Below are 23,712 nucleotides of genomic sequence, written 5' to 3'. Positions count from 1 at the left end.
TGTAGAAAACAACCTTCCGTGCACCATGTTTTACGCTACTCGTCACTGAGTGGCGATACCGGCATTTCTATATGTTTTGTTAAACCTGCTACTCCATGAGCTTATGGAAGAATGGTAGTTGGAAATCGACAAAATGTATTGAAATCTGGAAGGATGCTGGAAGGAGTCTAAATGTTGCAGATCGTGGTGTCGTGAACTCGCAGCGTGGTCTGTCGGCTGTTTAGACTCTTCTCCGCGTGAGAAACATAGATGTACTACTTCACCGTAACCGCCTTTTCTCGTGTGGTCCATATTTGCAAAAACGACAAAACTAGGCAAAGAAAGCTGTTCAATTGCACTCAGGGGCTCTCCTTTCTTATACAGTCAAACCTCCATGAGTCGATATTGAAGGGACCATCGACTCATGGAAAAATCGAGATGTGGAGTAGCAAAACCTTGGAAAGCTCTTTGGAGGGACCATCACAGTAACCCAGAAAATATTTTTTAGTATGGAATAATTTGCTTCCATGAGTCGATATCGAGTCATAGAACATCGACTCATGGAGGTTTGACTGTAGCATAGCGGTTGAAACGGTTCAGAATTTGGTTGGAATCGATTCTGTTTTTCCTTCAACTAACTTCACTTTTGCGCCAAGCAGACGACCAGATCGTCTGCATGTGAAGCAGCAAGAATTGTTTGCCCGGTGAGACTCAGGGCGAGTCCATCAAATACACGTGGAATGACGCAAATCGAACCCGTCCTTATCCGACCACAAGATCGACCCAACGGCAAGCAAATTCTCAAAAATCCCCAATTATAATCCCCAAAATTAATCAAAACCCAATCCAATCCAAACTCTTTCTTCCTCTTGAGCGACTAGGCCAACGTTCAAATTTACAAGCTCATATTGTCGTTCAATTCCTAGCTTCCTAGATAGATTCCAATTGGAATTTTGCACGGCCGTGCTTTGCTTTGGTCCCTATACTCGCTGTTTACAATATGGAAATATCTGACCTGAATCTGCTCGCTTCGCTCGAGCTCATGCGTTGTCCAACGATGGATGCGACGATGGGGTGGCTGAGCAGTCTCTGCTGAGTACGCCGCCGGACCAACGAAATCGAAAGTGGTTGGCGGTGAGTTTGCCGCCGGAGCTACGATGACTGCAAGGCCGCCGGGGCGACGAAGCGTCGGTATTGGCGATCGTATCGGGCACGGTGACGATGAGTTCGGTGGTAGTATGCGTGTGCGCAATCGGCTACCCGATGGCTGTCAGTCGTCTTGGTGCTGGTGCTGGTCTCCACCCGGCGGTGCGGGTAGCGTACGCTCGTAGTGTGTGCCGACACTATCTCGTGCAGATCGGTTAGCGTCGAACTGCCAGCTGTCTCGAGGCCAACGAGATGGAGAATCCTTCCGACAATTGGCGATCGGTTGGTAATTCTCGGGAGACGTGGATCTCTCCCTGGCCCGTAGGTGCGATGGTGTATCATTGGCCGGACGATGAGGATTAAAGCTACAAACCGCCAAGCTTCCGGATCCACCTAGAGGACTCGAAGCGGTCGAATCCCCCTACAACCTATTTCCGGGTCTAGAATCCGGCAGAAACACCTTCACCTTCAGGATTTAGGTTCCTTCACGGAGAAAAGAAAGAAGCGCACACGTGTAAATTAAACCATTGCATAACATTTGGACGACACAATCTTATTCCGGATATAACACACAAACACATTTACCTGAGCCTCGAGCAGCAGATTCACTGATTAGCTGATTATAGACGTCAGCTACTATCTTCAACAGAGCTTCAAAGCGTGACACAAAATCTACATTAATTTCTGAATATCATCATGGCGGTTCTACTAACTCACATAGGAATTCTTGATTTCCTCTCACTTGGGCCTTTGCAATCTCCACTAGTTAATTATTTTCCGAATACTAGAACTATTAAACAATGTATTACAACAATTTAAAAAAATATCTCTCACTCTATTTCTTCAACCAGCTAACCGTCACTTTACTACAAATTCCACTTTATTCTGGGACCACGTCCGCTCTAAATCACTGTTTGACTCGGAAAGACCCTTGATTAGATTTTTTCTTTATTTCTTTGTTGAGTTTTGAAGATAATAGAACAATTGCCGTTACAAGAAACGAACTCTTCAGACAAACAAGCAAATTAAGTCAGTGAATGGTCATAAAATTGTCTCAGGATAAGGAAATAGAGTGGTTGAACTATTAACCACTAGGAGGCGCGACGTTTAATAAAAATTTCCAATTCTGGCTGCATTCTGAGGCTTTCGATTTAATCAATCTTTAAAGACGAAAAGATGGTTAATCGAATTAAAATCAGAATTTAATTGCAACCTTGTTCAATTTTGTAACAGCGTTACACGGTAAGATGCGCGGCTATAAAGCAAGACTTTACTAAGGGTGGGTGGGTTCGATTCCCGGTGCCGGTCTAGGCAATTTTCGGTTTGGAAATTGTCTCGACCTCCCTGTGCATAAAACTTTCATCGTGTTAGCCTCATGATATACGAATGCAAAAATGGTAACTTGGCTTAGAAACCTCGCGGTTGACAACTGTGGAAGTGTTGAATGAACACTAAGCAGCGAGGCGGAAATATCCCAGTGGAGGATGTAATGCCAATAAGAAAAAGAAGAAGAAGAATTTTGTTCTAGGTTTTCCGCAGATACACGATATCGAGTCTTTGGCTACGTTGAGTTTCCGGGGGTCGTGATCATTCCGATGTTAATGGATGCGTGGTTGTACAACGTCAGAGCCATTTATGCAAGAAAGTCCACATCCTGATCGTCGTCACATAGCTATTTCCCTTAGCGTTTGCAGAATATTGACCAAGACCACTTGTAGCACCTCTGCTGCTCCAACGGCTTTCTAATAAAACAGGAAGGAATTGAGATGAGCACGGATCGTCTATTCAAAATTGCACTGTTGCAAACGTTTGATCATTCCGTCTACTCACCTGAGCAGGAACATAACTTGGACTTGTTCCCTGTTCTTTATGATAAAGGTAACTGTTATCGAAGATAGACTTATAAAGAGTTCAGTGGAGAAACCAACTTTCAGATGGGACCACTAGGAATAAGGCTTGATTACCCTCTTTTGGATAAGGAAAACAAAATTGGTATCAAAATAGCTATCAAATCAGGGATATGCTTCCCAAATAAATAATCTATCTTATTACATGCTAGCTATTTTTCGTTCATTTGAACCTTTCTTAGAAAGACGATACAACACATTGGGGGTCTAGTAATAGTACTCAAAAGCTTAAATTTCAATGATTTCATGGAATATCCTCCATCTATTCCTTCCATTAGCGTTACAAAACCATCAAACGACTCTGCTAAACTCGCCAGTATGAAAGCGCCTTTCAACTCATCTGCCATGTCACATCCTTCTTCCGCCAGCTTGTCAAACATCGCGTCCATTCTTATCGAATGCTCTTCTACATTACCTTGCTCATCCAGCTCATGCGTTTCAATAAACCTACTCTACCAGCCGATGTTTGCTTCACGTGATAGCCATGAAGGATGTCCCAAGATTCTCTGACAGACGAGGCGTTCTTGATAAGTTGCAATTGACTACTATTACCATGTAACCAATTGTGGCGGCTGCACGCTCGTCTTTGTCGATCCATGCTGCTGTCCTTTCTGTTTTCGGGGGCAGATCATTGACAACCACATGCCGCAAACCTTCGCGAACCAGTAATTATTTGGCCCTTTCTTTCTACAGGTCGTAGATACCAAAATTCAAACTAACTGCACCCGAACGCAGCTGCAGTTAGTACAATGTGGTACAAGCATATTTTTTTACTGAAAAAAAATATAATGAGGGAAAAATAACAAACCAAATCCACTTCATGAGGATTTAGATGCGCGTGCGGCCGGTGTGCAGCGAGATTTGCGATAGGCGGCCCAAAAATGAGTGACCTGGAGTAAGGGATTACATCGATTTTGGTCCGGACAACACGGAGTGTAAGACCAGGTATATAGGAAGTATATAGGAAGGTAAGCTTTTTCGTAAAAAAAAGCCTATCAGTATGTAGAGAGAACGTTGTGCACGAGGTGCAAAATTTTTAGTACAATTTTTAGAAAAAAGGTACAGCTAACTTCCGTTTTGAATCTGTTTTATTGAATATAATTATTTATTCTTCCTATCTTTCTTTCTGTTAGGATTCCCTTGAATACGATTAACAGTCAAAGAAATATACGATGTTTTTTGTGTTGCAGCAGGTTTTGATTTCTTCTTATTTTCCGTATCATTTTTAGCTTCAGATCTTCTCCGCTTTAGAGCGATATACTCGCCCCAATCTTGTTTCGAGTTCGTGGTTTGTTCGTTAACAATCGCTGAAACCTCCGGAATGAATGCACGAACACCTTCACCAGGACGTGGCAAGTGTAAACGTGATAATGCCACTGGAGACGTGCTTCTTGTCTTGGGATCCTCATGTGACTTTTTACTTGTGCCGCTGGTCAATTCACACTGCTCTTTGTCGTATCCTTTCGATTTGATAATATCAGTAATATAAGTCAATAGTTTGATTACTTTCGGTTCTCCATTCGATATGTTGCGGATGGCAACCAGCTTCGCCAACTGTCCACCATATTTGAGACATTCAGGTGCAATGATTTGTATATGCGGAGAGTGTCGTCGTGCCATTTGAATAATCTGCTTTCCAAGGATTTGCGGATGGAAATCGGAAGTAATGAACAATGCACATGCTTGACCTTGACTTAGTAAATGTGATACGGGATTAGTGCCAGCAACAATTTGGGAACTATACATAGAAATTGAGGAGCATACAAATAAATACAAATAATCTTATTGTGTTCCTACATACCTGGAAAGATCGTTGAGCATTTCGATAACTTTTATTGCATCTTCGGAATCAACACAAGGCCTAGAAGCAAATTAGACATAATGTAAAATGGTATTTAATTTTAGTGGTCACATATTTGTAATATTTGTAGTTTTTGTCAAGTTAGGTAAGTTTGTCATACAATTTCCAGTTCTTTCATTCTACTCAGAAAATTAAAAAGTTTGTTCTATATGAAAAGCTTTAAAATTTACCTATTCCATCAAAAGTCATATTTTGGTTGATAATCTCAGTCGATTCTTTGGCTTATTTATGGTCAAGCTTTCCAAAGAACCCATACTTTTGATGCCTCTAACCAAACCTCTAACTGTCTCAAATGCAAAAAAGTATTTTAGGTAGTGTAAACCGATTCAGAATTTACCTGATGTTGGCTCAAAACCTTGAATGACAGGCTAACATAGAATCACAGACAAACAGACATAACACTCGTAAAATTTCCATCGTTCACTGATTTACTGGTTAATTTAAAAATCATTAGTTGGCCAATCGACCACTCGTAGCGCGCGCATCGGATTTGCTCGAGTTTGACGTTTGCTCACTACCGCCATCTGGTTCGTGATTTGCCCAACTAACTGAAATCAACAGATGTCGTTAGTGTTTGCACGACGATGATTTTGACGAGCAAGTGTTCAATGTGTTATGTCTGTTTGTCTGTGATAGAATTGCAGCACATTTTGAAGTTTTTTTTTTTGTTAAAAAGCATTTTCATTAGGGCATATACTGCCGTCATACGCATATTTGTCCCATGTTTGCTGGGATCTCCTATGTACATGGGACAGTTATGCGTATAACGGCAGTATACTGCCCCCACTCGCATAACAGTCCCATTTGAATTTTCGTCACTTTTGAGTTAACCCAATAGGCTTCATTACTAATGAACTTCCATAAATCATAATAAAAATTGTGATTTTGTATGCCCATGAGTGAAAAAAATACCAAGTCATGTGCGTCCCATGTTGAAAGCACCCGCATAACAGTCCCACTAAGAATTTATATGACTCGATTGCACAAAACTATACAATGTTTCGATCAAACTAAATCGCTTCACGGTAATCTATCGAATGATGAACAACTCAGCAAAACTTTAGCAAGATACGATGATGTTTCAATTTATTAGATTTTTTTTAAGTTTCATATGGAAGATGCGATTTGGAAATTCAATGGCTATTATCTCAGTTTGCGAAAAAAACGGTATGGGACTGATATGCGAGTGGGGGCAGTATAGTTACATTTCATGGCATTCATTTGTTAACAGAATCTACCTCCATAAATACTCATCCTACTTGGTTGGCATTGTACAAAAATACATGAGAGAGTTAGTTCTGGATTGGATTGTATTGGAGTTCTCCTGTTGCGGAGGACGACGGAGGTCCTTCGTAGCTTAATTGCGAAAGCACCTGTCTAGCATGCTGGTTTCGTGGAATCAAACCCCATCGAAGGGAGGGGTTACCCTTCAATACCTCTTGCGAACTAAATATATCACATGTTGTGCATTGCATATGCATAAATCGAGTTTCAGACATAGTAAGAAGTAAACTGCTACCTTTTACTTAACTTGATTCGATTGTCTAGACTTGATAATTGTCTGCATTGTCAGTTACCAATAAAAGTAAGTGAACTTTAACTACTTGATTGGTTTGTAGGACAAAATTGGACAGAGAGGACAAAGGAGAAGGAAAATTTATTTTCCTTTTATGCGCCTGAACCTCACTTAATAAATGAAAGAACACCGTAGCGACTTCCATCGACTGCGCACTTTAAACCTGCCTCAGGCTCAGGTGGAAGATTTTTCTCTGAATAAAAAGGTTCTAGCCCCCAAGTGGTGAATTCTACTGAGCTTATGGGTTAGTACGAAACGCAACTTACGGTTGAAAGTTGCATTCCAAATATCTTAGCACAGTGCGAACATTGTGTCAATAGTATACCGGATTGACGTAAGACTGATTCGCAGGCTAGAGTTTAGAAGCGGTACTAAACGAGATTTTAAAATTGACATTGTTGTCAATAGCTTCGCAGTATTGATTGTAAATAGCCATAATTCGGTTGAGAGGCCCAAATTTGGCGTAATTCATACGACAGTGGTTGGTTAAAAATAATGTTCTATGTCGAAGTAGCCGAGAAGGTATGTAAAAATTTATTTTGGATAAAATTTCAGTTGAATCAACACGTTGAGAAACTATGTCGTCAACAAATGGAACAGTTGCAAATTCTCGACGCTTTTTCAATGTTTGTATACTTATAAGCATGCAACGTGCTGCATAAGATGCCAATTTACGAAGAGCGTATAATAGAAATAGTTTTTGTACTGATTCTATTCTTTCTTCATGTGTGCTATATATGAAATATGTAGTGTTTTGATTGTGTAGGGATCCTGAAAGTTGAAGCAAAAACGCTTGATACAGCCTACACGGATAAAAATAAAAAAGCTAATTAGCTTATTTTTTATTCATTTTTAAACATTTTTCAATTTTATTCTTCTATTAGATTAAAGTGTAACTTTATCCGCTTTTATTTTAAGCGTTGCGATGTTTTTATGAAATTTATTCTTTGAAACGCTTAGCGACTTCCCACTTATGGGACTTCAATTATTTTATCAACTTTAGGACGGTAAGATGCAGCCATATTATCAAAATTTTATTTTGGTTTAATTTCAGTGGGTTCGAACGCTTCCGGAATATTGTCGGGTATACATGATGAAAAAGTGCTGTGACATTAAATCGAAACATCCTTAAATTTGATTTACAAAGCATTATGACGAAATAATCCCAACGTTTCGGCGAACCGGCATTATGCCATAAAAGCGATAACTGTTGGAACCATCGGCATATTTTTTTCATAATATTGGAATGGAGGGCGGAAAAATCGGTCGCGTCACAATGCCGGATTGCCGAAACGGCAGAAACTTTCTGCTTAAACTACTAACAGATATTCCAAAACATCAATACCGAAGGGTGGGTTTTTCACGAATGCCTGACCGAAGGCAATAACTTGAAGAAATTTTAATTGATGCGATTTGTTCGCATATCACAATTGTTTTTCTATTTCGTTGAATATTTTTACTTAATTCATATTGTAAACAATAATAAGTATGCCGCCATTTAAAAATTGGGTGAAAGAAATCCTAACAATGATTAAATTCATTTTATTCTTTGAAAGATTAAATGAAAAATAATCATTGCAATGAGTGGATGGACCGAATATGGTTTTAGATTAAAAATTAATCTATTTCGCTTATATTAATTTATCCGTGTACCATATTATTAGCTTTGTGAATGAACTAACTCTTGTTAATCACTATAACAAGATCAATAAGAGTTAGTTTCGAATCTAAAATCACTCCTAAATCCCTAATGCAGCGTACACACCAGTCAAGCAGTTTGACGAACATTGACTCCGCCCTCAAGAAAACGCTGTGGTTGCTGCTTTGTTTGAACGTGTGTGAAGTTGTTCGAACAACCATAATGGTGTATATTTCTTGGAAGAAATCTTAAAAGTTCTTTTTTTTTGTCTTTATTAAGAAGACTTTCAGCCCGAGGCTGGCTCGTCTCCGGAGGACCAAAAAGTTCATCTAAATACATGGATGACGAAAAATTGTCTAATTTTAATTTTGATTTAACGTAATTGAAGAAGTTCTTTGGGCATGACTTCATTTCTTTTTCTGTTTTCGTGTTATGCTCTTCAAATGCCTCCTACTATTAGCTTGGGGTCCACTATTAATCAGTTTACCCTATGATCTTGTTTTAAATTAGACTGTGTCACACCGGGAGACGGTGCTAGAAACAGTCCGGACACGAAACTTACCATTCAACTTTGAAGGGCTGAACAAGAACGTTGCGGATGGTTTTTGAGGATTTTCCATTTTGAGCAGCTTTTCCCTTTCGATTTAGTGCCATTTTACGTTCCTTTATAGTGAATGACTTCTAAAAACACTAAATATTTTTACCACATTATTTGAACTTGAATGAGGTAAACAAATGTATACTACTTGAAAGGCAAAACTGTTATATTTAAGCAAGATATGAAGGTTCGTGCATATGCTATTACACGCATAATAAAAGTCAGGCAAATTAAAGTAAATCATGACTACGCGGTTAGAAAAAAAGTACCTAATATTAAGTTTAGTGTGGGAACCCAAAATTAGGCAATTTTTTCTGGAAGTTGAGTAAATTTTACTTAATGTTAAGTAAAATATACTAAATTTTGAATAGAAACAAACCAAAAGCTAGGCAAATTTTACTTATCTTTTGTAAACATGAGATTACTTAACATTATTGCCATTGGATAAATACATTTCATGATTTCACTATACATGAAAAACTGAAAAAAAAACGATTTATGCATGTTTTGATGCAATTTTGGCTCGGTGGCTTTTAGTCTTTCTATTACTGTTATACATTGATAAATTGAAAATTAAGCCATTAGAGTCTCGCCAACATTTCTCACCAACACGAACGCACGGTTCGTGGTTGCAAACAATCCCGTTTGATTTTGCCGTGACAGCTGCTAGTGGTTGCAAACAAACTGAGTAAAAGTGTGAGTGAAATGTGAGTGTGCGTACACGCTCGCAGAACGCCTAATGAGCCATGCTGCTTACACGTATTCTTTATGTTCCTAACGAAATCATCGTCAAAATTGGTCTTAAAACGATTTTATGGGCACTCAAACTTCTGAGGTCGCTGTGGGGCAGTATACCCATGCTCATTTCTTATGAGCGAAACAGCTGAAACATTTGGTTTATTGCCTTAATGTAGGCAATTAAAATGAAAATCAGCAAATGAGCACATGCGCGTTTTAACCCATCCACTGGCGGATCTCACCCCGCATGATTTCAAAATCAATTTTTTGCGGGTGCTTTTTAAAAATCAAATTTCTGTACAATAAAATGTTAAATTAGATAACTGTCATCGGTAGTCAGTAGCAGATAAGCTGTTCTTCAGTTTGCGCTGGTGAAAACGGGCTGAATTGATGAAAAATTGCATTTTCCTTAAGTGGGCATCCTACCCCACGTTCCCCTATCAATCGACTCAGCTCGTCGAACTGAACAAATGTCTATCAGTCCGTGTGTATGCCACCTTTTAATAAATTTGTTAACTGATTTTTTCGCAACAAGTTGCATTCGACGGGGGACAAATTCTAGTTGATCACTATTCAATATAATGACGTTCGGTCATTGCGTTCAAGTTATGAAGAAAATGGTGTGTTACACCATATAAAGCTTGGTTGGTTGATTCGCTATACAGCGTTTGCAAGAGCCGTAATAGGCAATTATTTATGATATCAAGATTATGATTGAGATTCAACGATGATTGACGAATCTGACCCACGCAAACCAACACCATCAACAGGTAGCGGAAACCTTATCCTTCCTATTGGTGGTGTTGGTTTGCTTGGGAGAGCTATCAGATTCGTCGAATCGTCGTTTGAATCTTTGTTTACAAAAGCAGATAAGTCGTTTTGAAAATTTTGTCTTGATATGTATCACACTAAGGAGCCGTACACTAATTACGTAAGCAATTTTTCTGGGTTTTTCAACCCTCCCTCCCCCCTGTAAGATTTTTCCCAAACAAATCATTTTTTTATATGGAGCGTAAGAAAATGGCAGACCCTCTCTTCCCCTATAAGTGCTTACGTAATTAGTGTACGACCCCTAAGGCGAAACCAAACGATTGAATCGAGAAAGGCATCGTCACCGCTAGGTGGATTAATCTTAGTTTTTTAGAACCTTTTTATAAGCTAGATGTTAACTCATGAAACATAACGAACGCTAAAATGTGCCTAGAACTTTGTCTAACAATATATTGCTGTAGATGTGTAATCTGAGGAGTCAGAGGCAAAACGTCATTCAAATGACATTCTGTAGAGATTTCACTCTCTAGTCTAAAATGTTATATTTAGAGCAATGTACTTCAGGACAATATCATAGATACCCAAGCGTTATGATATTTAGCATTAGCATTAACATTAAGCAATTCGCACAAATTCGTAGGTGGTTCAAGCCAATATTGTATGAGAGTAGCATCACTTTCATCCGTTACCACAGCTATTGATTTAAGACTAATCACTATCTCTTAGATGGAAGTAATGCATTCTTCATTGGTATTTATTCAGATGAATGTGATTTTAAACAAAGATTAACGTCGATTTGTCCAATCTGATAGCATTCACGCAAACCATCACCACAGACAGATAGGGGAAGCCTTCGGCTACCTGTTGGTGGTGTTGGTTTGCGTGGGACTGCCATCAGATTGGACAAATCGACGATTGAATCTTTGTTTACAAAATCACATACGTCCTTTTGAATAAGTACCCGAGAATAGTCGAGATTTGTCCTGGCCACGTCCTTGCGAATGCTGAGGAAGGGGAAGGATGGTTAGTTGGACTCCTATTTAAGAAATATGCAGAGAACTCTACGACCTCTCGTAGGTGCCACGGGAGGTTTTGGGATTGTGTGGGAGGTTAGGGTCTGTTCACAAATTACGTAACGCTTCTGGGGGGAGGGGGGAGGTCCAACTTGCGTTATACTTTGTTACATTAAAAGAGGGGGGAGGGGTGGGTATTACCAAAAGTTACGCGTAACTCGAATAAAATTAATTTTAAAGGGTTTTAATCACTGATTGCACACTTAATTTTTTTCACTGAGATCTCAGCATTTTTGTTCATTTTCCTGAGGTGGCACCGCCGAGTTTCAGCAAACATGATTTTTGCCAAGATCTCAGTAAAAGCGACGTTTCAGTTGCTGAGATAGGTTAATATTTAACCGGAAATCAGTAATAAACCAAATGTTCTGCCGAAGTTCAGTTCTGAAATTGACTGAACTACAGCGGTGCCCGATTTTGCCGAGCTCGAGAAAGAAAAAGTTAGTGTGTGAGGTAATTTGCTAATATATCTTGATCAAGACGATGAATATGTATCAACTTTTCCATACTACCCATAATTGTTCCAGGCTAGTATTTGTTGTTTTTTACTTTTCATCTCAGAGTTGAGTTTTGTTCGAAATTTGCTAAATTTCGAGGCATTTTTGTCTCACGATGAATATTCACGATGTCTTTATTATTTTATGGAACGACCTGGGGAATAACGCTTTTATTGGTATTGTATTTCATGATTAGATCTCCCAAACCAAGCCAAAGTTTATAAAGGCAACCCAGAGAGTTTTCATTCTAAGCAGTTGCATTTTAGCCCAACCACTCCAAATAATTTGTCTTTCGTTATCGTGTTAGTCAATTCAAGCACATAGCGGGAGAGTTATGCGTAAAAACACCAAGCGAATATTGTATTTCTCGACAGATCAGTCCCGCTAAACTAAAATGTGAATGGCCATGGTCGCAAATTCTATTTTATTTTTATTTAGCTGCATTCTTGATATCCTTGATTTTAATCATGAGCCGTTCGTTATAACGGTGTTCAATAAATACCAAAACTCACATGCTTCACAGAAAGAAAAAAACGACATTAAAATTTTCTCAGTAACGCGTTATATGGCGGAGGGTGGGGGTTCCAAAAATGCTACTTTTTGTTACGAGGGGGAGAGAGGGGGTCGAAAACTCGGATGTTTGCGTTACGTAATTTGTGAACAGACCCTTATAACATTAGGAATCGTTTTGGTAGAACGTGAAACACAGAAAGAACTAAGATAGAAATACAAAGTAGGAAAGGGACGAGCTTGGAATTGAACCCAAAACCTCCTGCTTATAAGGCAGAAGCGGTAACCACTAGGCCGTCTTGAACTACTCAAGCGTTATGATATCATCGATGACATTCTACAACACTAAACAAGAGTCATGAGTTCGGACTTTAAGAAAACATTCATGTTAAATAAAATTTCTGTATGAGACAGTATATTTTAGCTGCTATTCTTTATAATACATGGGGGTAAATAAAATAATATTCGATTTCGATAATTTAAAAAGAGCAAATTCAGTTATTTTATACGTTTTGTAACAAACAGGTTAACATAAAGCTCAATCTTGAAATTTTAAAGAAAATGCTTATCAATGGCAACATTCATACAATCGATTGCAGTCCAAAAATGAATGAAATCTCGCGTACTAAAAGGAAAAATATAAATATATTTAGCCGTTTATTAACATCCACATATGGTAAAGTAACTCCATTTTGGTAGACCATCAATACATCGTTCGATTGTTATTTCTTCTGCATTGTCTTATATCTCTGCTCTGGGCTGGTTTTGGTTTGATCTAGAGGGGGGAAATGATTATGACGATGATGGTTGTAAAGGATACAGAATTGAGAGGCTTTGAATAGTATGGTGGAAATACATCTGAGTACAGTCGATTAAAAGTTGCAGTGTTTAATGTAGTTCTCCGCCAGCAGCGCGCTCGGTGAGGCCATGCAAACCCCTTCTTAATTACTTAATTTGTTTACTATGGTTTTGTAACGATGTTACGTAGTCTACGGGATACATTGGGAGACACCTCTCTGTAGTAATTAGATGAGTATAAGATTTTTTTTCAGGTAATAACTAAAATCAGGATTATAATGATAATAAATACTTCTGCCAAAACTAATCAACAGGATTTTCATTAGCTACGATTTTGCACTGTTAATAAAATATACCTTCCAATTTATATGCCTGCGTGTTACTGATACTTCAGCATTTAAAAAATATTTGCTTGATAATATTTTACCTCCTTGATAAACCGTTCTGTTGGATGATCGTTCGTTTCTATCAAATTTTCTTCGTTTTGAAAAAGGCAAGATTTACATTTTTTTTTTGTTTGTTCGTTCGTTCTTCGTCATGTTTCTTGAATGCAATGTGTTTCAACATCTCGCATCGACATTCCTCCATTCTGCTATTCCAATTAAAAAACAGTTTACTATCCGTATCCTATCACTTAAATAAATGCTCGTTCAATTTCTATCTCTTGATTTCGATAAAAATAACGTTTTGCTTTTTTTCGCGCGACTACCCTTTTTGTGTTGTGTGTTCATTTTTTTCCATTTTGTTTTCATCATGTTATGTTCAATTGAAACATGGCTATCGTTACAGATGATGCATCTTTTTGTTCTGATGAGTTTATGATAATGTAACGTGAAATTGAATGGCAAGTGAGATGTACAAAAATATTTTACAATTATTGACATAGGAGACGTTTTGTTTTGTTCCAATAAATTAGTTTTAATACTAGCTATATAACAATTGTATTTTTTGATAAATCAACCATGTCGTTTTCCGATTTCAATAATGAAATAACAGAAGCAGGACTATCGACTGTCGTTGGTTGGATGAATCGGTTTGTTGTATGCCTTACAGACACTTCATATTCTATTATTTTACACATTCAGTTTGGGGTGATCCGTTCAACGCCAATAAGGTTCAGCTATTGTATCCAGTGTATCAATAACTAACTTGATGGAGATCATGTACAGTACGAAAAATTGATGTTATGACTTTTATTTATCTGAGACCAAAGCCGGAGTATTATGTATAGATCCTCTATATCGACTTGAAAAAGGCGCACTACGTTTTATGCAATCATGAAACATGCTTTGCTCTCGGAAAACTGAAAGTCTTACTCCCATTTTTTCATTATGATTATTGATCCTCAAGTAAACTACGACATTCAACACGACAAAGTACCACCACACAGTCAAATCTTTGTATCTTACGGTTTAGGATTGCTTCTCTAGTATTAGCTTGAGATGGTTGCTATTGTGGTATTCAATTGAGATACATTCTACTAGCTACCCATCAGTTGGTTGTGCAGCCGGTAGACATAGTTCTGATAATTCCGTTTAGTACCATTGCTTGGGGGGTTCATTCTCAACCGAATACCGTGCAAATTCTACCAATAGAGTACCTGAATTTGGTCGATGATCCTTGATCGAAAAAATGCCCCAGCTATGCCGAAGAACGTTCCTAATACAACACAGGCCACGATGACCTGCATGGCACAGTGCACGGTGGATGACCTGGGGCCACGTTGTTGTAGTGGTGCTTGTGTCGTCTGTGATAGTGGTCATCGCCATGTGGCCGCAGATATTTCTCCTCTATTTCATGCTCGAAAGCTGGAATTATGGCCAAATTTATCACCTCTGGGACCGAGTTGTCGTTGCTCCAGTCTTCCTCGCTTTCTTCTTTGATGATGCGAGGCGGTAACGGCGGCGTGGTTCGGCGATTGATAGAGAATCGAGACTGGCTGTATCCGTTGACACTGTAGCCCCTCCGATCTCCTGAGGACAATCTGTCCTCGTATTCGATGTTGGCATTGTTTCGGAAGTTTCTGTTGACATAGTTGCTAACAATCCTGTTGGAACTGGTGCCATTGTCGTTGCCATTGATGCTACTTTAGTAATGACGATAGAGGTTGTTACTGTTGGTAATTCTCATTTTATGGGTTGACGTTTCTATATTTGGTATTTTTACACTAGCGTCTAGGTACAAGTTTTTCTTAATTCCTAAAACCTCCGACAGAGGACGATTGATCTGAAGGGTGTTCTCTGGCGTTCTTGCTGGTCAGTTTCATCTGACTTGGGTTCAGCGTGTCATCCTCTAGACGAGAGAGTAACGCCGTCGTTGTAGTAGTATTGGTAGTAGTAATAGTGGCAGTAGTAGTAAAAGTACTTTGTTGATCCGTCACGTGTGACAAAATCGGTTCGTGAGACACGGGTTCCGGTTTGAGCCCGCTAGTTAGATGCCTATTGTTGACGGAGCTGTCGACCGAATCAGATTCGATCGTCGCCGGGTCTATGATCACATTGTTGCTGTTTCTATTAAAACTATCATAACTATCGTAATTACTTATTATAAATACTATTTTTGTGGTAATATTTTTAATACTGTTGTGAACATTACTGCTACTGCTACTAGTAGTACTCTTTGTTATTATTGTCGATCAGTTGTGTCAGGATGTCCTTATCGGTAATGGGTTCATACTTGTTCCGGAACGATTCGCTGTTATCCGAGGCACCACGGTACAGAAGAGCCACTTTACCATCGGCCGTCATTACCGGCGTAATTTTTTGATGAACTTCAAACGCTCCTCCACTTTGGCTCTCGTTGGACTTCTTTGTCTTATCATCTTCAGCAGATTTTGGTTCTACTTTTATATACAATTCCCACCTTTCCATTCGGCGTTGAGATTACCTTAATTGAGTCATTCTTCCGCAGCTTACGGCTACCAGACGATAACAACTCTTCGCCTTCGTCAGCAAAATCGTCGAAACGCGACTTGAAACGATGCGTCGCCGTCTTACCCTTTATGAAATCTTTGCATCACATTTTACCGTCCGATGACGAACTTACTGATGGTTTCTGCTCACTTTTCTTTCCATCGAACTCTTCATCGCTGTAGTCATCATAATAGTCATCGTCTTCATCGTCAAACACTTTCTTTTTGCTATCCTCATCGTTTAGCTTTTGCTTTTGGATCAAAGAATGGATGTCTTCATAATTTTCCTCATCATCGAAAAGATCATCGTCTTCTTTGACTTCTTCGTCTTCCTCTTGCGTAAATAACGGCTTCGTCTGCAACTGTTGCAGTTGCTTCATAATCTTCTGGAAGTCATCCATCGGTTCGCTGGTTTCGTCCAGCGTCGTTTCACCCACCACCCCCGCATCGTCATTCTGCATCATCTCGTCCTCATCAAAGTCGGTCTCGAAATTGACCCATTTCTCACTAGAACTAACGTTTCTGCTTACTCTATCGCCTAACCTAGTTGATTCTAATCCTACACTATCGAATGCTGCTACTTGCACTGCTGCTGGTATTGGTGTTGTTATTACTATTGATGTTGTTCGGGTAGTCGCGTCTTGCAGTCAGTAGCATTTCTTTGTACAATGGCATTTGCGCACGATGTCCAGGTGCTTAATGTATTTGGTATTGTTGCTGCACACCATGCGTACCTGAGAAATAGGAGAAAGGTTAGTGAGTTAACGAAACATTTGACGACAACTGACGGGGACTTACTTTTCTCCGTCGTACGACTTTGGCGGCGCAGCACTGATTTCCGCATCCGCCGATGCATTTTGCGTACTTGAGTGGTTGCCTGGAGCGGCAGTCGTTTTCGGTGTAGTACTCTCTGACTTGCTCCTTCCGACACGTGGACGATCCCGCTGTAGAGGTAGATATGGGAGGATACATGAGTTATCGAATACAGAAAATAGTGGTCAAAATCTACCGGGAAAACTACTAAAAAAATACATGCACGAGTTCAACTCTTCCGTTTTAGCGGATTTTTTACGAGTTTTTGTGGTTTGTTGGAGCGAAATTCTAATCCAAGCATTCGGTTGAAGATTTCCATGTGCTGATAACTCAGATATAAAGTTTATGTTCAAAGCCTATATGTAAATACACATCAGGCTTCATAAGTCGGTCGGCAATATGTCGAAGAAACGATAATCGAATGAAAACAAAAACTACGCAATAGAGAGAACTATAGTGTTGTTCATCGAGCAGTTGAAGTAGCTCGAAGTTCGTCCCATCCCTCTCATGCCCATTTTTTAACAAAAAAGAACAAGAAGGACAGGAACAACTTCGAGCTACTTCGAGCTGCTCATTGGACAGCATTATAGTTTTTTTGCGTTCCAATGCTCACGCTTCGACGGATCTGCCCATGACAATCGACCGCTAGTTAAGGGTACTAAGCTGGTAGTGTAGCCTGGACAATGTTGATCTTCAGTCATGAGCTAGAGCGAAAGGTGCGTCCGGTGGCGCCTGTCTAGCAAATCACACAATAAACAAAAAACAACAATAACAATGGCCAACTGTTCAGCCAAATGGCATTTTCGGCCAAATAGCCTTTCTGCCAAACAATCATTTCGTTTAAACGACTATTTCAGCAAATGGTATTTTCGGTTAAATGACCTATTTGACCAAACAACTTTTTCGGCCAAATGACCAGCTCGGCTGAAAGACATTTTCAGCTGTATGTCAATTTCGACTAAATGCCTTTTTTTTTGCAGATGGATTTAGGCCTAATGGTTTGTTCGACCAAATGACACCTGTCGGCCTTTGTGGCCTTTCGGCTAAATGGCCCTTTCCGTCTTTTTAGCCGAAAGTCATTCGGCGGAAGGTCATTTGTGCGTATGTCACTTGGCCAAATAGCACGTTAAGCCGAAGTCATCTAGCCGAATTCCATTCAGCGGAATTGAACGTTTGTCCAAAACTTTATTACGTCGAAATGGTTGGACCGAAAATGCAAATTTGGCCGAAAGCGACATACAGCCAAAAGAGACATTCGGCCGAATTGATAATTTGGCAAAAAATGTTTGTTCGCACAGGCCAAACGAAATAGCCGTTTGGCCGAAAATGTCGTTTGACCGAACAAATCATTGACCGTACACTGCTAAAAAAGTTTACACACAAAAGACTTTGAAGTATGCTCTTTTGACTATAAAGTATTCAATTATGACTTCAAAGTACGCTCTTTCGTGGGAGAATGAGACTACACATAAAAGGAACAAATATTATGCACAATTATGACTAACTTTTATTCACAAATGATGAACATTTATGCATAAAAACAGGAAAGGTGTGTAAAACTTATCCTTTTTATGCATCAAATTTTACTCCATTTGTGGGTAGTCCCATTCTCCCGCAAAAGAGTGTATTTCTGCCCGAAAGAGCATACTTTCAGCTGTGTGTGTAAATGCCGTCTGAATGTTTGTTTGTCAGAAGGGACCATATGGCCTGAAAATGCCGTTACTGCAAAACAACCATTACCCCAAACGGCATTTTCTGCCACATGACCAATTCAGCTATACATTTTTTTGCCACAAAAGTGACCAGTTCAGCTAAACGACACTTTCGGCCCAATGTTCGTTTCGACCAAATGGCCCCTTCTGCTAAAAGATCATTTCGGCCGAACGGAATTTTCGCCCAATTGAGCTGTTCGGTCAACCATTGTTTTTCAGCCAGAAGAACTATTCGGCCCAATGTACCAAATGACTCTTCATCCAAATATCTTTAGGCTAGATGGAATTCGGCCAAACCGTTTGTTGGGTCAAATGCTTTAGACCTTGTAGCCTTTGGTTAACGAAGAGGTTTCGACTACAGTGAAACTTGTTCACCGGTCGCGAAATTAGACACCCTTCGCACCGTCTTGGCGGTGGCGAATCATGAAGGGATGTTCGTCCATCAAATGTACGTGAAGACCGCCTTCTTGAATGAAGGGCTTTCAGAAGAAATTTCCATGGTTCAGTCATAAGGAAGCTGGAAGAATCTTGTGTGCCGTCTGGAGAAATGCTTGTTTAAGTCGAAGCAGGTATCACGAGCTTGGAACTAGCGGTTTTATTTGCTGATTTAAGTTCAAGAGGAGAATGAATGATCAGTACCTAAGCATGTACATGCGGAGGACTAATAAATGAACAGTGATTATTGATGGATATTGGGTATTGATTTTCAAATTTGTAGAACGAAGTTTGTCATTTGATCAGGATTTCTGAAACAGTATGCAATTACAGCTTATTCCCAACCAATAATCGAAATCGCGAATCAGGGCAATAGGGTCAATTTATCAGCCACGGAAATATTCCACCAACAGCAACCAAAAAATTTAGACAACATAAAGATAATTAATAAAAAATATTAGAATCAGAATCATGATTTGTTTGTATACCGGAAGAGGGAGCTTTAAACGGGTCCTCGTCGACGACAACCGATACAGTGCCCTCACCTTGGTCGCAGAATTTGCCCTTGGCCCCGTTTTTACATTTGCACGAGTAGCCGCCTCGACCGTTCGGTATGCATTTGCCGCCTCTCTTACACTGGTGATTGTCGCATGGATCCACCTAGTTCGATAAAAGTTCAAAATTAGCCACCGTTTCGCCAAAATCAATATCAAACACATACCTCCTTCAGAATCATCGGCGTCTCCTGCATGAAATCCTCCTCCATTTCACCGTCATTCTCGGCATCGAGCAAAGCGCAGCCCGGTGTTACCTTTTGCTGGCGAGCGGCATTCAGAAAATCGACTTGTTTGTGATTGATCCAAACCTCCTTCATGCATCCCTTGAAGCTGGTTAGATTCCGGAGATGCCACAACTTGTAAGCTTGCTGGCCTGGTTCCGGCGATAGTCCTCCGAGGAACATGGGAGTCGTCAGCTTGAGATATTCCTTCGATCCCTCGTTGATAATCGATCGAGCTAAACCTCGATCCACACGAAGCGTAAAGTTCTTCTTGATAGCTAACAGCTCTACCATGTGATATTTCCCATCGGCTACCATCTCGAAGCTATACATCGTGGAAACGGGATAGTTTCCGACGTCGTAACTGACTCTTATTCTACCGTTGAACAACTCAACTGCCAAGTGGTCATTGTTACCGTCATACATCAACACTCCGTTCTGTTGGGTACTACTGAAGACGATAGTCACATTCGCCTCTGGTTTTGTGCGTAGCGGCTCCAATTCTACGAATGAATTATTATGGAGGAATGTCAAACTGGTCAGATACTCGCACCGTTTTCCGGAATAGCCTGGGCTGCATTTGCAAACGTAGTCAGCACTTGACGGATTCGGTTGGAAACAAAACACCAAATTTGCATTCGTGTTGTTGACAAGGTGACGTCTGAGGATAGAGCATGGCCACCATCGGAGTTCCTTCGCAGAACTTTCCAGTAAACTCAGAGGGCATTTGCAAAAAGTAGTCATTGATACCATCGACACAGGTGCCTCCATTCTGGCACATGTGATTGACGCAATCGTCAATATTTTCCGAACAATTAAGACCTCGATATCCCGGTACACATTCACAGCTGTAGTGAGTTGAATGGTCGACGCATTTGGCGCCATTCTGGCATGGGTTGAAATCCTTCCCGCAAAACTCAATCTTTGAGTCGCAGAACTGGCCAGTGTAACCCGGAACACAGGAACAACTGTATGAGTTAACACCGTCCACGCATGTGGCATTATTCTGGCATTTGTGGCCGGTGCAGTCATCGATGTTGATTTCACATCTGGCACCAGAAAAGCCAGATACGCACTGACAGCTGAACCGTCCCTCCTCCAGAACCGTGCACGTTCCATTATTTCTGCATGGATTGCCATAGCAGGCATCGATCATAAATTCGCAGTGAGCTCTGTGATAACCCGGGGGACACTGGCACTCGTATTGACGCTCGGGTAGCGGCTTGCAGACCGCGTTGTTCTTGCATGGAATGTAGCAAGCGTCGCACTTTGATAGAATCTCGTTGCTAACCTTCCCTTTGCACACGAACTGACTCGCCGGTGTGGACAGGATGAGTTTGTCCTTCATCAGTTCCGGTTCAGCACAACGTGCGATTCCTGGTTCAACATAATCTCGTTTTACCCATTCCGATAGCCATTTCAGGGAACAGTCACAGTAGAGAGGATTGCTTCCGGAGGGCGCTGTAATGATGGAAAATGTTAGTTAAGGACTCTACGGATATAATTTTCAGCGGACTTACATATGGGTGATCGATTGGAGATCCGCAAAGGTGCCATCAGGAATCATAGAGATGTGGTTTCCATGCAAAGAGAGTACCTTCAAGTGTTTCAGTCCTGCGAGAGCATATTGCTGAATGCATTGAAGGTTGTTATAACTGATGATGAGCGTCGAAAGTCGGCTCAGATTGGCAAATGTGTGGTTTGAGAGGATTCCTATCTTGTTGTTACTCAGGTCCCTGTAAAATCAATTTCAATTCTTATTAAGGTTCCCCATTTGATACAAACTGTATTAACTTACAATCGCGTCAGTGACTTCAGATGACTGATTCGATTCGTATGCACCATTGAGATTTCGTTCGATTCCAAATACAGTTCGGTCGTTTCGGACGGAATAGATTTGGGGATTTCTTTCAGTTTGTTTCGCGAGCAGCGTACCACCGTTCCGGTACAGGTGCACGATGGTGGACAATAGCCTTCCCCGAGGCATCCCTGATCCGCTTCGGAGGTGCACTTGAACTCGAAATGGGCAAACTTAACGGGGACGTCGCGAACCTTGGCCGGCGAGGCACAACGTGCCGGAGGTCCACCAAGTTGCTTCTTGCGGAGCCAATCTGAGAACCAACCCAGATGACAGTTACAACGGAACGGGTTCGAGGCAAGGTTCCTGGAAAGGAAAAATAGTGCAATAAGTAGGGTGAACATGGAACGTAAGGATCCTTTGCGAATACTAACAGTTGAGGTAACGAAGCAAGAAAATCGAAGGATCCGGCATCACACAGCTTATGAGATTATCATAAAGCGATCTGTAAAAAAGATACCAAAAAGATTTAGGTCAGATTAATTGGAAAATGATTTATTGATGTGGTACAACAATAGTTCCCTGTCAATTAACTATCACTACGAAACCACCTTTACGTGATGTTGTTAGGTGTATGATGAATACTGAAAATATTGGTAATACCTAATCCTAGTGGGATATCATGAGCACGAATGCTTTGTAGCAGAACATAAAACAGGAATCTTCAAACGGGTTCGATGTGACGTTATCTAGAGAAGTATCAGGGAAGCAATTGAGAAGAGCACAAATGAAAAATATAAGGTCACACATGTTCTACATAAATTGTTGAATGTTGGACAAGTCTAATGTTATGTGTACGATGTTTATAATCCCTTGCCAGCCCTGTGAATATGTTGTTGTCTATTGTATGTTGAATGAAAAGATATTTTAGTTACTAGATAAAGATTGTCGCTGTCGTCGCTGTCCGGAACATCTTTTGCTGGCGAGGATAGGGGAGCTAAATGTCAATGAAGGAAAAATACATACGATTTGACAGTTTGGTACCACACATGTTTCGGACAGCAGAACAAAGGGAATTGAAGCGACAAGCTTTATCTAGTAACTAAAATATCTTTTATTGAATGTAAATAGAAGTAAATAAACGACCACCGCGGAGAGCGAATCGCTTGTGTTTGACGTCCACTTTACGCGTCCGAAATACCCCTGCCGGAGTTGTGTCGGTTCCATGTGTACCGTGGGAAGCCCCAGTGATAACTCTCCCACAGGTTATTGGCCCAGTGATAGTGGAGAAAACGGTAGATTTCTGCTAAAAATAGTGTGAAAGTTTTCCGCGGACGCTACCCTTTGTGCTTGTCGTTCGGCGGGAGCAAATTTGTTCCACTCGTTAGACTGTGCTACAGTGGGTGGTTAAAGCAGCTGAAAACGTTATACATGGTAAAAAGTGATTACCGGGAGGTGGTTTGTGTCCGGATTGCCAGCAGTGTTTCGTTCCATCGAAGCTGGATTCGAAGCAATTAGTGAGAACCAGTGGTGCGAATTCTCAACTTCAGTGACTGAAATTTGTAGGATATTGATACCATTGTTTTTCACACTCACTTCCTAGCAGTGAAAACTGAAAATTGATAGCAGCAACAATCAAAAGATAAAGCAAACAAAAGACCTCTTTCTCATTGCACACGCAGCCCATAGTGACAGTCCATTCAGCTCATTCGCTGATGCGTGAATGTGATTGCCCTATACAAATGCATGGGTGAATACTATCACTTGAAGGACAAAGACAGGAAATTTGTGCCGAATGATCATCAGCTTCAGCCCGCTGTTGGCAAACTGAGTTGGCCTCCAAGTTACTCCTGCTTTGTCTTTCTGACTGAAAGGCATTGTCATAGGCAAAGAGGAGCTGAGAAAATACAAACAAAAGAATCACACTCAGCAGGCATTGTTGATAAATTGCACCACTGGTGAGAACCATTTTGTGCAACGAGCTGTAACTGTAGCCGGTGGTGATCGAAGACATTGTTGTGTACCGACTTCGTGTGTACGGGATTACAGTGTGCTATCAAAAAACGAACGATTTCGAAATGGCTGAAAAAGTTTTCGATCGCGCGTTTGGGTAATAAGAATTACCAAACGTGGAAAATAAAATTGAAATGCTTTTGATCAGTGTCGACCTGTGGC

The 23,712-nt window shown here is 40.4% G+C and overlaps 2 protein-coding genes across 2 annotated transcripts; both read right to left on the bottom strand.

Annotated features, from left to right (window-relative positions):
• Window positions 1-4,106: 4,106 nt before the first annotated feature.
• Window positions 4,107-8,875, bottom strand: LOC134227986 (uncharacterized). The gene is made up of 3 exons (XM_062709718.1): window positions 8,671-8,875; window positions 4,834-4,893; window positions 4,107-4,770 (listed from the first exon to the last, which is right to left on the bottom strand). Exons 1-3 carry the CDS (start codon window positions 8,760-8,762, stop codon window positions 4,134-4,136), a joined length of 789 nt encoding a protein of 262 aa, XP_062565702.1. The 5' UTR covers window positions 8,763-8,875; the 3' UTR covers window positions 4,107-4,133.
• A 7,230-nt stretch (window positions 8,876-16,105) lies between these two features.
• Window positions 16,106-23,031, bottom strand: LOC134222158 (protein slit-like). The gene is made up of 10 exons (XM_062701303.1): window positions 22,987-23,031; window positions 22,879-22,931; window positions 21,538-21,903; window positions 21,260-21,475; window positions 20,360-21,187; window positions 19,683-20,313; window positions 19,507-19,621; window positions 16,800-16,945; window positions 16,669-16,735; window positions 16,106-16,590 (listed from the first exon to the last, which is right to left on the bottom strand). The coding sequence occupies exons 1-10, from the start codon at window positions 23,029-23,031 to the stop codon at window positions 16,106-16,108; spliced, it is 2,952 nt and encodes a 983-aa protein (XP_062557287.1).
• Between the last annotated feature and the right edge of the window lie 681 nt (window positions 23,032-23,712).

This window comes from Armigeres subalbatus, chromosome 3 (genome assembly GCF_024139115.2).
Source record: "Armigeres subalbatus isolate Guangzhou_Male chromosome 3, GZ_Asu_2, whole genome shotgun sequence".
Lineage (NCBI taxonomy): Eukaryota > Metazoa > Arthropoda > Insecta > Diptera > Culicidae > Armigeres > Armigeres subalbatus.
Note: the sequence above shows the minus strand (reverse complement) of the source record. Positions and strands in the feature narration are given on the sequence as shown.

Bases quoted from the DNA above. Each gene is read 5' to 3' on its own strand.
- LOC134227986 (XM_062709718.1), bottom strand. From the start codon at position 8,762: ATGGCACTAAATCGAAAGGGAAAAGCTGCTCAAAATGGAAAATCCTCA. The intron at 4,894-8,670 runs GTAAGTTTCGTG...ATTTGCTTCTAG, and splicing joins CAGCCCTTCAAAGTTGAATG to GCCTTGTGTTGATTCCGAAG. The intron at 4,771-4,833 runs GTATGTAGGAAC...TTCTATGTATAG, and splicing joins ATGCTCAACGATCTTTCCAG to TTCCCAAATTGTTGCTGGCA.
- LOC134222158 (XM_062701303.1), bottom strand. From the start codon at position 23,031: ATGGAACGAAACACTGCTGGCAATCCGGACACAAACCACCTCCCG. The intron at 21,904-22,878 runs GTAGCGTCCGCG...TTTCCTTTCCAG, and splicing joins CCGAACGACAAGCACAAAGG to GAACCTTGCCTCGAACCCGT. The intron at 21,188-21,259 runs GTAAGTCCGCTG...GCCCTCCGGAAG, and splicing joins CTCCAATCGATCACCCATAT to CAATCCTCTCTACTGTGACT.